General features: G+C 39.4%; 1 protein-coding gene across 3 annotated transcripts in view; it reads right to left on the bottom strand.

The window, feature by feature from the left end:
• mroh1 (maestro heat-like repeat family member 1) overlaps positions 1-10,440 on the bottom strand; it is a 30,050-nt gene extending 19,610 nt beyond the window's left edge. For 2 of the 3 annotated variants that reach the window (XM_083918424.1, XM_083918422.1), the window contains exons 1-13: positions 10,210-10,440; positions 9,231-9,343; positions 8,808-8,953; positions 6,398-6,529; positions 6,142-6,304; positions 4,839-4,937; positions 4,560-4,711; positions 3,387-3,527; positions 3,075-3,167; positions 1,666-1,744; positions 1,202-1,315; positions 339-412; positions 98-220 (exon numbers count right to left, since the gene is read on the bottom strand). In XM_083918424.1, coding sequence (XP_083774550.1) covers positions 98-220; positions 339-412; positions 1,202-1,315; positions 1,666-1,744; positions 3,075-3,167; positions 3,387-3,527; positions 4,560-4,711; positions 4,839-4,937; positions 6,142-6,304; positions 6,398-6,529; positions 8,808-8,953; positions 9,231-9,252 — 1,338 coding nt within the window. In that variant the 5' untranslated portion in view covers positions 9,253-9,343; positions 10,210-10,440. The remainder of the gene's footprint in view (positions 1-97; positions 221-338; positions 413-1,201; positions 1,316-1,665; positions 1,745-3,074; positions 3,168-3,386; positions 3,528-4,559; positions 4,712-4,838; positions 4,938-6,141; positions 6,305-6,397; positions 6,530-8,807; positions 8,954-9,230; positions 9,344-10,209) is intronic. The other variant, XM_083918423.1, reaches the window with a different exon arrangement.
• Positions 10,441-12,367: the final 1,927 nt, after the last annotated feature.

The raw sequence follows: 12,367 nt of genomic DNA on the forward strand, positions 1-12,367 counted from the left end.
AACATGCAGCATGTGCAAGAATATACATACTTGAAAACAGAGACACAACTTCCACATAAATCTTTCTGTAAGAAGTTAAACGCAACACAAGTTGTACCCGATATGTGTCAGGTAAGGCACAGTTTTGAACGATGAATCGAACCAGTAGCTCTCCTCCCTCTAACTCCAGGTAGCCGTGATGAGCCATCGCACTGATCACCTGGACCACGCGCTTCTTGACCTGCGACACATAGTTAGACATGACACGATAATCAGGACAAAAAGACTGTTAAAATGTTTAAGACAAATAGTATTTTATTTCGATTAAGCAGAATAGTCACATAGGGAGTGTGTGTTACCTTGTTGCTGTGGTCAGCCATTGGTTGTCTGATGCTGGCCAGAATCAGCAGCTTCTTACTCTCCATTGTGGAAGCTGCGAGCGAACACACACACACACACACACACACACACACACACACACACACACACACACACACACACACACACACACACACACACACACACACACACACACACACACACACACACACACACACACACACACACACACACACACACACACACACACACACACACACACACACACACACACACACACACACACACACACACACACACACACACACACACACACACACACACACACACACACACACACACACACACACACACACACACACACACACACATTATTCTGTTGAGTAAAATATTTATATTTACAGCTCAATCCAGAGCTAGATTGCAAAGTAATTTTCTTTAGGAAAAAAAACTATAGATAATATTAATATAAAAAAATATTGCCACAAACCAGGAGAGACTAGTACAACAGTACATGAAATTGCCCTAGTGAAGAGTGGGACTATATAAAACCATAAATACACTCTACTTGTCATATGTATATATCGGTTTCTAAATGTACTGGTACTGTCAACCTAATTATTTAAATAATTGAACTGTTAAATTTTCTTTTGTCTTTTTGTAGGTTTCTTTTCTCCTCTTTTTGGGAGGTTTGTATTGTCATGCCATCATTGTTGCGTGAATTATTTGCCTGTATCAAAAAGTTTAACAGATAAATAAAAGAGGATCATGTCATGTACATGGCTATAATATAATTCAGGGCACACTGAATGAATAATTAAGTTATGCCAAATCAATAACTGATGCGTGTAGATCCATGTGCCACTTAAGTGTATTTTCTCACTGGTGGAGTTGATAAGGTGACGGAGGACAGCCAGGGAGCCCATCCTGCTTCGCTCATTACTGTTCTCCAACTTCTGCAGAACAAACATGACCAGTCGGTCTGGGAAAGAGTTCGCTGGGGAGGAGGAGTGGAGAGGAGGTCAAAAGAAACATGTAAAATGCATAAATTATAACAGAGATGTAGAAAAAAAAAGGTAAAACACAGGGAAGACAAGCAAAAGACATGAGAGGAGGGATTAAGTTGATTAAGTTGTGGTGGACATCGTGTTCGGCACACTAATGGTTGCATTACATTACAGTTCTTTTGACTCTACAGAACTAAAACAAATAGAAAGGCCTGATACTGTGGAATAACATCAGCATTTCCTCACTTTTAAATTAGTGACCATTTAATGTAATTGCAACAAAGAACATATTTAACATAAATAAACACAAACACAAGCATCAGCTGCAGAGCTTTAGTACCGAGTAAGCTGAAGCAGCGCAGAACCTCGTTGTGGTTCTTGACAGTAGGAGGGTTACTGTAATCAACAGGGGCAGACACCTGGAAGAGAAAAATGAAATGTTACTCTGTTTTCTGTAACAGCCATGTGTCAACTTGTGCACCATATGCACTATATGCCATGATGTGAGTTTTGGTTACACTGTAAAAGAATTATACTCATAGAATAATTTTATTTAAACTCAAAGGACCTGGCTCACTGTAAAACCTGATCTCTACATGCAGTAGTAATAATAATAATAATAATAATAAATATAATAATAATGAGAAAAATAATCGTAGAAATTGTAATGGCAGTTTGCAGTGACTAATATTTGTTTGTCCAGGGGAGTGGCTGACTAAACATGCTCTTTTTTAAGTTACACATTACAACCTCAGGCTCTTACTTGGGAAAAGTTTCTGAACTGGATATTAGATCTGAGGATCTTAGCAACACATTTTTAACGGCACCTTTTTAAAATCCTGAGAACAACTTTTGTTTTCAAGCAGTTAATTTGGACATGCTGCGCTTGTATCAACTTTAGTTACACACAATTGCAGTGTTGTGTCAGATCATTGCAATAGGAATAATAACTGTACTTGTTCTGACAGGTAGTGCTGCTTAAACATTCTGTTGAAATACTCATACATACAGAGTCACTATGGAGTGTTGCAACAGTCAAGGCACAGGGCCAAGCGTCAGCTGAGTCACAAGGTTATGAAAACATCTGACAGTCATTTGACATGTGTAAAGGAAAGCAGCATGAGATGAATATAAGAAGCAAAAGAGGTAATCCAGGCTGCCCACTATTTGCTGTTTCAATGCCTTTTCTGTCACAAGTCTTGTGATAAAAAGTGCTGTTGGAAACCAGCAGCTGACAGCGGTCGGATCAGAAAGATCCAGGTGAAGCTCATAAAATGTAGTAGTGCTGTACAGTCTATTATGCTTGGGTTTTGCTCCAGGGCAGCCTTGGTCTGTATCAACGTATTACGGTATAGGGTATTTAGAAACCCAGACGGTATGATTTTTAGTACTGTGTAATACACATAACCAGGCACTCCCACGGCTCATTATCCTCAAAGTTCTGACTTGAAAACAGATGCAAAAGTAACGGTGAGAGCCACACTACTATAAAAATCTCTCACTACTTAATGACACCCTCTTGATAATGATATTTATTGTGCAATACTGAAAACCAGTTAACTACAGCACAAATAGCCCAGTTGATTACAAGTTAAGCTGTCAGGGCTATGGCAGTTCTTATTTGAAAACATATTCAAAAAGTGTGTCTCCTAAATTTAACTGTTGTGTAAGAGTGCTAAATGTCTGGTCAACAACATGCTTTGGATGTATATGCTGTAGTGCTTTATTTAGTATGTACTAAATGTGTACCTGATGATGCAGTGCAAAGAGAAGACTGTCCAGTTGTGTCTCCAGCACCCTGCTTCCCATGCTGACGGAAGCATCAAGCACTTGACACAGACTCTGAATGGAGGCAGAAGAACGAAAGAAAACTCATTTAGTTACTAGTGCCATGTTACACAAAGTCATCAAGAACGAATGAAGAATGTTAAACCACAAACACTGGTGAGGCGCATGAATTGACTGAAACAAGAGATTAATCCACAATGAAAGCCAGGAGGCAGTTTAGAGGGAGATGGTCTACACAAATGATCCATGTTACAAAATCCATCCCGTATTTACCTTGCTGATGACATAGTGCTCGTTGTTTTTCTTGTACAGGGACAGGATGGCAGGAATGAGTTTAGGAATCTGCTCCTCCAGTTTATCACTGGCCATCAGATGGCACATAGAGCCCACCGCTTCAGCTACTGTAAGCCTCAACTGGAACGCACATAGAAAGAAAACAAGATGTCAATCAAAAATGACAGAGACTATACTATGACATAGATTCACCAACTTAACTAGGAGTGTAAATAGGGAACAAATGAAAAAGGGGAACAAAAAAAAATATAAAATAAATCCTGTCGCTAAAAAGATAATACAACTTGTGGTCATTCTTTGCCGTTATAAGAATTCAAATCCACATGATGGCCAGAAACAGAACAAAAAATATTCAGTATTCAGCGCCCTTTTGAAAAGAGTTGTGAAGGTTGTTCCAGTGAAACATAATTATCTCTAATAGGTTCCATGCTTTCTGCCATGCAGCACGAGGTCAAAGTGGTCAAATTGTTAGATTAGGTTAGCAAGGCCAAGTATGGACTCAACACAAACAATAACTTGTGTTGGAGCTGTAACGGTACTTGTATATCCTCTCAAACCATTTGGTACCGGATGTTCAGTTTAGTATGCAACATCCTTGGTTCAGTAAGTCATGTGACGAAATAATTACTGTTAAAGTTATCCATTTATGTCTACTACATGTACGCACAGAACAGAATTTCTGGAGTTTAAGTTTAAACTGGAAAGTTTTGGCAGATCAAAACCATGGCCAAGATGGTAGAGGATACCATGTTGTTTCACAAATTTAGGAACATTAGTTTACACTAGAAAAGTGTTCTTTCAGTGTATTTTTAAAAGGGTAACCATAATTCTGGATGAGAAAGACAATTTCTAACTCTGAAGTGGGATTACAATTATATGTAACGACTCTTAGGGAACCAAGTGTACTAAAGTCTGCCTTTGTAACCTTGCGCAACAACTTGAGAGCATATCAGGTACAGTGTTTAAGGTTCCTGTTATGGATGAGTGTGTGGTCTGGAAGTTCTCACTTGGCTTAATCACATTTGTAACCTCAGCGTCCCACCTTACTCAGCTTCTTTCAATTATGCCTAAACACAACGTTGTGGGTTGTATAGTCCACTGTGTATTCAACCATCTGGCTCAATCCCCGACATTGATCTACAGTGACTTTACCTTAGACTCCCTGCTCTGTAACCAGCTATTGAAGAGGATGTCGAAAGCAGCATAGATTTCACTGGAGAACGTGTCTTTTCTGACTGTGGGATCAGGAGCCTTGTCCAGGTTGGCGAGGTATTCCAAGATACTGTCGCTGAAATGACACAGAGCTGGAGGGAGAGAAACAAAACATAGGGAAAAGGAAATGCAATGGTAAAAATTTTAAGGAAGAGTCAATATACTTAGACAAATATGAGAAATTAAAAAAAAAAAAAAAGCATGTAGGGAGGTTCTTACCAGAAGAGAAGACCCACTTCATGTTGTCCTGTTTGGCCATGCTCAACATAGGCAACATGGTGCCCAAAATTGCATTGAGGAAGGGTACCATGCCATAAACTAGAGAACAAGGAAGAACACAGTATCAATGGGACATTATTTTTTACCACTTCTTCTGTAAAATACAAAGGCATACACTGTGTTCCCCTTTATGAGATGATGTACAGACTAAAGGAAACCATGGAGAAGGATTTCTGTAGTGAAATCAATATTTTGTTTCAATCACATCATGCATCAACATTAATAAAATTCCAATGTATCTCTGCTATGGTCAAAGATTTACAGCTACTAAAACTTGCTTTAGTTTGTACTTCCTTTAACAATTCTGTGCCATGCAATATCAATTCACAAGAAAATGCAGGTTCTGTGGACATTTAGTATCTGCTCATATTGACTTTTTAATTCTAGATTTTTATTTATAATAATGATGCAATTGCACCTTTAGTATAAGTAGACCTGCATTAAAATATGTTGAGTAAGTCCAATGTAGATGTGTTTGACAGCTTAGTGGCTCTTAGCTGGAACTGTTGTGGCAGGAAGGTTTAGACAACCCCAGCACACATGGAAACTGCTCAGTGACACTTATTTCACTTCAACTTTTTGTCCTATTTGACTTTTGTGTGAAATGTTGCCATTACTAGCATAAGAATTCTTGAGTTGTTGACCTTGGATCCCCAAAATCTAATCAGTTCATCCTTGAGTCCAAGCAGACGTTTGTGCCAGTTTTGAAGAAATTCCCCCCAGAGGTTCAAGAAAACACAAAAACATAATAATTTCCAAACGACAAGGGACCGCTCCTAAACAAACATACACTGGTATGTGTGCAAAGGTTTTGGTCTGCAAATTCTGTTTTGTACAGGTTTAACAGGTTTATGTCTCAAAAACATCTGAATACCTGCCATGCAAGCCAACATTCTGATTTCCTGGAGAGTGTGTGTGTGTGTGTGTGTGTGTGTGTGTGTGTGTGTGTGTGTGTGTGTGTGTGTGTGTGTGTGTGTGTGTGTGTGTGTGTGTGTGTGTGTGTGTGTGTGTGTGTGTGTGTGTGTGTGTGTGTGTGTGTGTGTGTGTGTGTGTTCGCAGCTTCCACAATGGAGAGTAAGAAGCTGCTGATTCTGGCCAGCATCAGACAACCAATGGCTGACCACAGCAACAAGGTAACACACACTCCCTATGTGACTATTCTGCTTAATCGAAATAAAATACTATTTGTCTTAAACATTTTAACAGTCTTTTTGTCCTGATGTGTATGTGATTATTTTCTTACCATTGGAGTCAGAAAGGTTGGCTAGTGTCTGGACCACAAAGAAGTGAGGTAGGAGCCCTGGCTGAAACTTGCTTAGTATCTCCTCCATGATGTCATTAATGTGCTTGTTACCGACAGCAACCAAAATATTGCTGGCTGCCTGCTGCCAATCAGGGATGACCTCCTGAGTGAGCCGGGAAGAAGGAGAAAAGGGTAAGGGACATAATTTGTAATCTGCCCTCAAAATGAAAAAAATATATAATAATAATCAACGTACCTTTGAACGTGTCATCTCCTCTGAGGCCAGGGAGATGATACTTTTTATTCTGGGGTTACTGATCTCCTCTATCCTGCAGCCCACAATCAGCTCAATAGTCTGTAGTATCACAACTCTGTGGCTCACTACCAACTAGAGAAGGAGGAGGATGAGGAGAAGAAGAAAAAAAGAGACATCAAGACACTATACTAACAATATCATAACAAAATTAAATACTAATTAATGCCACCGCATTAATTCATCTGCAGTAAAGTTTTTACTACTGGCTTTTACGTAGGCAAAGCAAAATTTGATACAGCACATTCAACACCATCTTGATAAAAGAGGAAACCCTTTGTACGATTTCACTGATGTTTCCCAAGACGTTTCCTCCGTGTAAAGATGTCATCGTCTGATAATCACAAAGTCAGGCGCTGAGACCGTAACAAGATGATTCAGAGCTCTATGCTGCTGACATTTATAAGAAGCCAGTGTGCTACAAATAAAAAGGAAAGTACTGAATTTAAGGGTTATTAACCTGTTAAACATCAAGCCACATTAGTGTTTCTGATTCCATTGTATTCTAAGGCCCTTGTAGGTGACATGGAGATTTATGGAAATTAAATTGACAAAACATTTACAGATCTAAAAATAAATGTGAATGTCCCTATATGGCATTAAAGATATAATCCGTAAGATTTGCATCTAGTTGTTTGTCTTTCAAGTTCCTATCTATCAAAGAGTGAGTTGAAACCATGCTGATTGATCATATGACCTTGTTGCTTTTTTGCCTTGTATTACAAAATGTGTGTCCGTGGCAACATTGCCTCTCTAAATGCAAATACATCGCCATGTTAGTGACGCTGCTGACAGCAGTTGATCGTGAACTTTCAATTTCTGAACCTGGCTGCTAGTAAGCGCAAAAGTGTAATAGGAATGGGTGTATGTGTATGGATTTAAGAGGGTTACATATAGGGGACGGACTGGAATTAGAGAGGTGAATGTGTCTTAATAAAGTTTACAAAAGATCAAAAATAAAAAAGCCAACACACATAGTGACTGTGAACTTCTGAAGAACAAGGCACCAGGAGGTAACAGGATCATTTAAAAAAAACGCTAGCAGGATTTTTTTCCCGGGACGGGACGGGAGTGAAAATCCACTCCTGTGTCAGTCTCTAGTGGAGAACACATGCTGATCCTGACAACTAGCCTACGAGGTGAAGAGAGGGCCGGTGGCTAGCTGTCGCTCAAGATGCAGCGCCCCTAATTATTCATAAACTTTAACCTCCAATAAAATAAAAACGAGCCTGGTCCAAAAAAATTCACCCTCCTCAGTGTTGTCATGGAGATATGACCTAAACGTACGGACTAGAATTTTTATTGTACCAGGTTAATTAAAAGGTTTAATGATGCTGTGAAAACGGCCTGTTTAACATGGGGGTTAATGAGAACCTGCTCTATCATCAAACCTGTCTCTACTGGACACTCGGTGAACTGCAGTTTTTGGCACTTCCTGATTGGATCCATCAGGAAGTCGCTGTGGTGGGGCTGGGAAAGAACAAGCTCGCCTGCAATTAATTCTTACCGCCAAAGAGGCCGCTACTACCAAGGTATCTCATATCTTACGAACTATAACTTTAAGTTGATTAATCAACTAGTTTATTGACAGGATTAGAGTTGTTATATAAAACTGTGAACTAATCGTAATTTCAAAAGAAAAACATTTCAGCTTAACTGTGAGTATTTAATGCTTTTTTTCTTTCTTATATTGTTGTAAAGTGAATATTTTAGGGCTTTGGAGTTCTGAAAGTCAGACTAACTCTGGCAGAAATATATATAAATACATACATTCATACATATATGACAACTTATTGCTATGTTTACATTATGCACATGTGTGGAACCAAACCACATGCAAGGTGCTCTGAGAGGCCTTTTAAGGGTGACAAGATTTAACTGAGGTAGCAGACTGTTGGTAGAAGTGGTTACTACTCCTGACAAATCTTTAACGAAACCACAAACATTTCCATCATGAAAAAAAATTCTGATCCCGCTTAATGTTTAACAGTTCATATTCCCCTTATCAGAAATCAAATACATGAGCAACTTTCCCTGCAGCTCCACTTATAAGGTGTACTGTATGATCACACTGCAGTCACAGCAATCGAACACTGTATGTAACTGGGAAGCGTTCTCAACGATCATTGACACGACAGCAATAGTAACACTAGCACTAAGGGCCGAGTCAAATTGGATTATTAGCAGTGCTCTTGTAGCCATGCTTATCTGGCTGTTTTGACAAGGGTTACAATAGTATGTCTGTAGTCAATACTGATCATTAGTTCTGGGTTTCGCTGGCATGTGCTGTTAGGTAGGCCTGAGGCTGATACTATGAAAGTTGTTGACACAGTTGAATAGAGGTTTTTTTTACCTTTGGGTGTTTTAGAAGGTAGTCCTGGCACATGGCTAACACTCTGTCTGGTTGCTGTTTTCCCAGGGTCAACATTGACTTTCTGACCTGTTCCTGGACCTCTGAGTCTTTATCAGTGGCGGCATCTAGTAGAGCCAGAGTCACCTCTAGAGGGACAACACAACAGAGGGGTATCTGAGTAAGAAGAGTGAAATGTAGAATGAAGAAAGAAATTGAAGAAATACAAATGGCAAAAAGAACATTTGAGACAACAACACAGCAAAGCTACAGTATTGACTACCTTTAAGAAATATGTGGAGAATATGCACTGCTTACTGTAACTCAATCAGAGCAAATGGATTACTCAAGCGGAATAGAGGGAGACATGAAAACAATAACAATTGAAGAGAAGAGAAGAGAAGAGAAGAAAAGAGAAGGACTCACGTTCCACATCTGTCGCCTCCATGGTGGACAGCAAGAGGGCTAGCTTTCTGGAGGCTGTGGCCGAGGAGGTAGCTTTCCTTACTGGGGTGCAGATGGGCAGAGGCTGCCTGGAGCTAGGGCCACACAATATATGACAATTTTATCAACAAAAAACAAAAAATGGACTAGTGCAATATCCAAATAGCAGGGGGGCACAAGATGTGTTTAGAGGCAAAATATGTGTTAAAAAACACCAAGGAGATCTCTCAGCATACAGATCCTTGCAAAAAATCACACCATTATCTGAATGAAAAAGAGAAAAATAAAGCAAAAACTTATCATTCCCTCCAATCATATCAGTCAAAATAATCACAACAAGATGTTTTCTTCATTTCGTTCAGCCCTACCTGGAGCTTAGGGACATTTAATGAAATGTGGATGTAAAGAGAATATTAATGTAATATACCAGTGATTCAACAGACTTCCATATGTTCGTATCTTCATTGAAAATATTTAATGATCTCTCTAAATGTAAGTGTTGTCATACCAGGAGCAGATGATGCCTGTATATTTGTATCTAATCTGATTGAATAGGAATATTGGATGAGGTTGTAAGGTTAAAGCCCATGTAAGGAGCAGGCTCTTTGTGACACAGCTTCATGTTGTTTATCCCAGTCACATGACTGACACAGAAACAGCACCAGGTGATGATGAGTTACAGCCGAGAGATTACAGCTTCAGAGAAAACATTGAGGCATTTTACTCGCCGACCTAAAGCTCTCAGAACATATACAGATAAAACTAAAAGTGTCATGTCAGCTGTCTATGCTTCAGCTGCCTGTTCACGCCACTGACGCACTAACTCAATCAACTCCTCCAGTAACTTTTACAGATTACGAAGCTATATAAAAAATGTCGTAAAAACAAACACAGCTTGCAGTGTTGGCTGAGTAGAGCGCATGCTGTCATGCCATATTTGTCTGGTGTAATAATCTAATACCTGGCTTTGACCTGCTGTGGGTGGTGGTGATGCTGCAGCGGGAGCTAGCCCATGCTAACCTCGCAGCTGCTGCTACGGAAGAGCCGACACTTCACAGCCTGGAGGAGAACAACAGCGCGCTAATGAAAGCTAACCTACCAGGTCCCGGTGAGCGTCCGCTAAACAATGACCCCTCCCGACAAAACCGCTTCTTATCTCGGTTTAAACACTACTCTTGTCTTTCAGTCACACTGTCAGTGCTGTGTGTTTCTGTCACTGCAGGTGTAAACACGCCTGGTCACGTGCGTCTAGTCAGCAGGAACGAATCAGGGAGGGGGCGTGGCCACAGCACTGAGGCTCTTTTAGACTCTTTAGAGCTGCTGCCATCAGGGCTGAGTCACAGCATAGACATATAAAGATATATGTTTATATGTCTATGGGTCACAGTATCCCACTCTCATACTGAAAGGTACGGAAGCCCTAAACGACCATACATTACATACATTTGATGTCCTGTTCCCTGTGCTAACGAGATAATGAATGAAACGTGATAGGCCTGAGATTTCCTGTCATGCCTGGTAAAGACTTCTCACATCTTGAACAACACTGACAGATGATTTCCGTTGGTTGTTATAGCTGTTATAAAATGAATAGCTGTTATAAAATGAATCTGTATATTTATGTGCACATTGTAAAACTCCTCCCTGTACTAGTATTTATGTTGTTGTAATGTAATATTGTTGACAATAAAGTTTGTTTAAAAAGCACTTAAAAAAAAAAAAACTGTAGTTAATCAGGACATCAGGCTCAGTCGTGACTCTAATGAAGCCGAAGCCTTCCTAGCCTTCTTCTAAGATGACGCACACTAATGTGATTATACTTTATAGAAAGGCATAAAGCTGTTTCAGCCTGTCAGGCCTTGATTGTATTGATGTGTGATGCTGATCGATGTTCTCCTGCTCCTCTAATATTGCTCTCAATCTCAAAATTAATTATCTCCTTATCACGAGAAAACAGAGGAACATTATCTTGTTATCACGAAAAAACAGATGAAATAAAATGTATGTATTGTATGACCCTTTATGGCTTCCGTAAAGGCTAGACCTTTAATAGGCTAAACCTTTCGAAGTAACCTTTCAATCTTAAAACTTTTCAAAAAAATGAGGGGAATGAGTTAATTTGGCTGGTATGCAGTTTCACAAAATTATTTAAAGGGAATAAAACTTCTCATTTTCCAATGTTGCCTACAGTTGTATGAAGAAATACTGTTGTTGGCCATTCATCACTACGTTTAAAAATTTCCAGACATATAATTTAATAGGGAAAAAACATTTTAGTGACAGACTGAGTTTTAACTGAGTTAAAGTCACCCCCTATTATCAAATTGTAATTGTTGTAGTATGGCAGAAAAAAGTCTGGCAAAAAAAGATGTGATCATCAAAATTCAGAGTGTAGACATTGACAAGGATAACAGGGAGAGAGAATAGCTGCCCAGCGACAATGACATGAATCTGAGATCACCTCTCCAGCTACAAATGTAATATCTTTGTGCACAAGAATTGCTGTCCCTCTAGCCTTGACATTAAACCGCGAGTGGTACAACTGACCAACCCACCTTCTTTTAAGGTAATTGACAGAGTCAGAGTTAAGATGAGTTTCCTGTAAAAATGTTAGATCTGCCTTTAGTTGTCGGCGATAAGATACTATTTTCTGTCTCTCCACAGAGTTATTTAGTACTTTTGCATTAAGAAAGACACATTGTATGGATCTAGAGTGAGAGATGTTAACTTTACATGTCATTTTATCTGTCACCTAAAATGGATCATGAAATCTCATTAGAGCTTTACAAAGCCACATAGAAATGTTGAGATAACAGAGAGGGGGCAAGGGTGTGTCTTGTACATTGAGGGGAGGCAAAACAAAACATGCAAAAAGCAGAAAAAAAAAACAAAAAACAAAAAAGGGCTCGGGGCTGGAGGCTTGGAATAAAATCATAAAATCAATCAATACATTTGTATTGTAGCGAATATAAAAAACGACGATCATTTAGGTTGGAGATAGGGTCAGTAAGTATCCAGAATGCCTTACTTACAAGCCGTAATCTCCACCCCTAGGTGGCATTGAAACTCTTTCAATCCCATCAACACGGAGGGGAGGAGGTCACTTCATGTTTCATCTC

This window comes from Echiichthys vipera (assembly GCF_963691815.1).
Source record: "Echiichthys vipera genome assembly, chromosome: 8".
Classification (NCBI taxonomy): Eukaryota; Metazoa; Chordata; class Actinopteri; order Perciformes; family Trachinidae; genus Echiichthys; species Echiichthys vipera.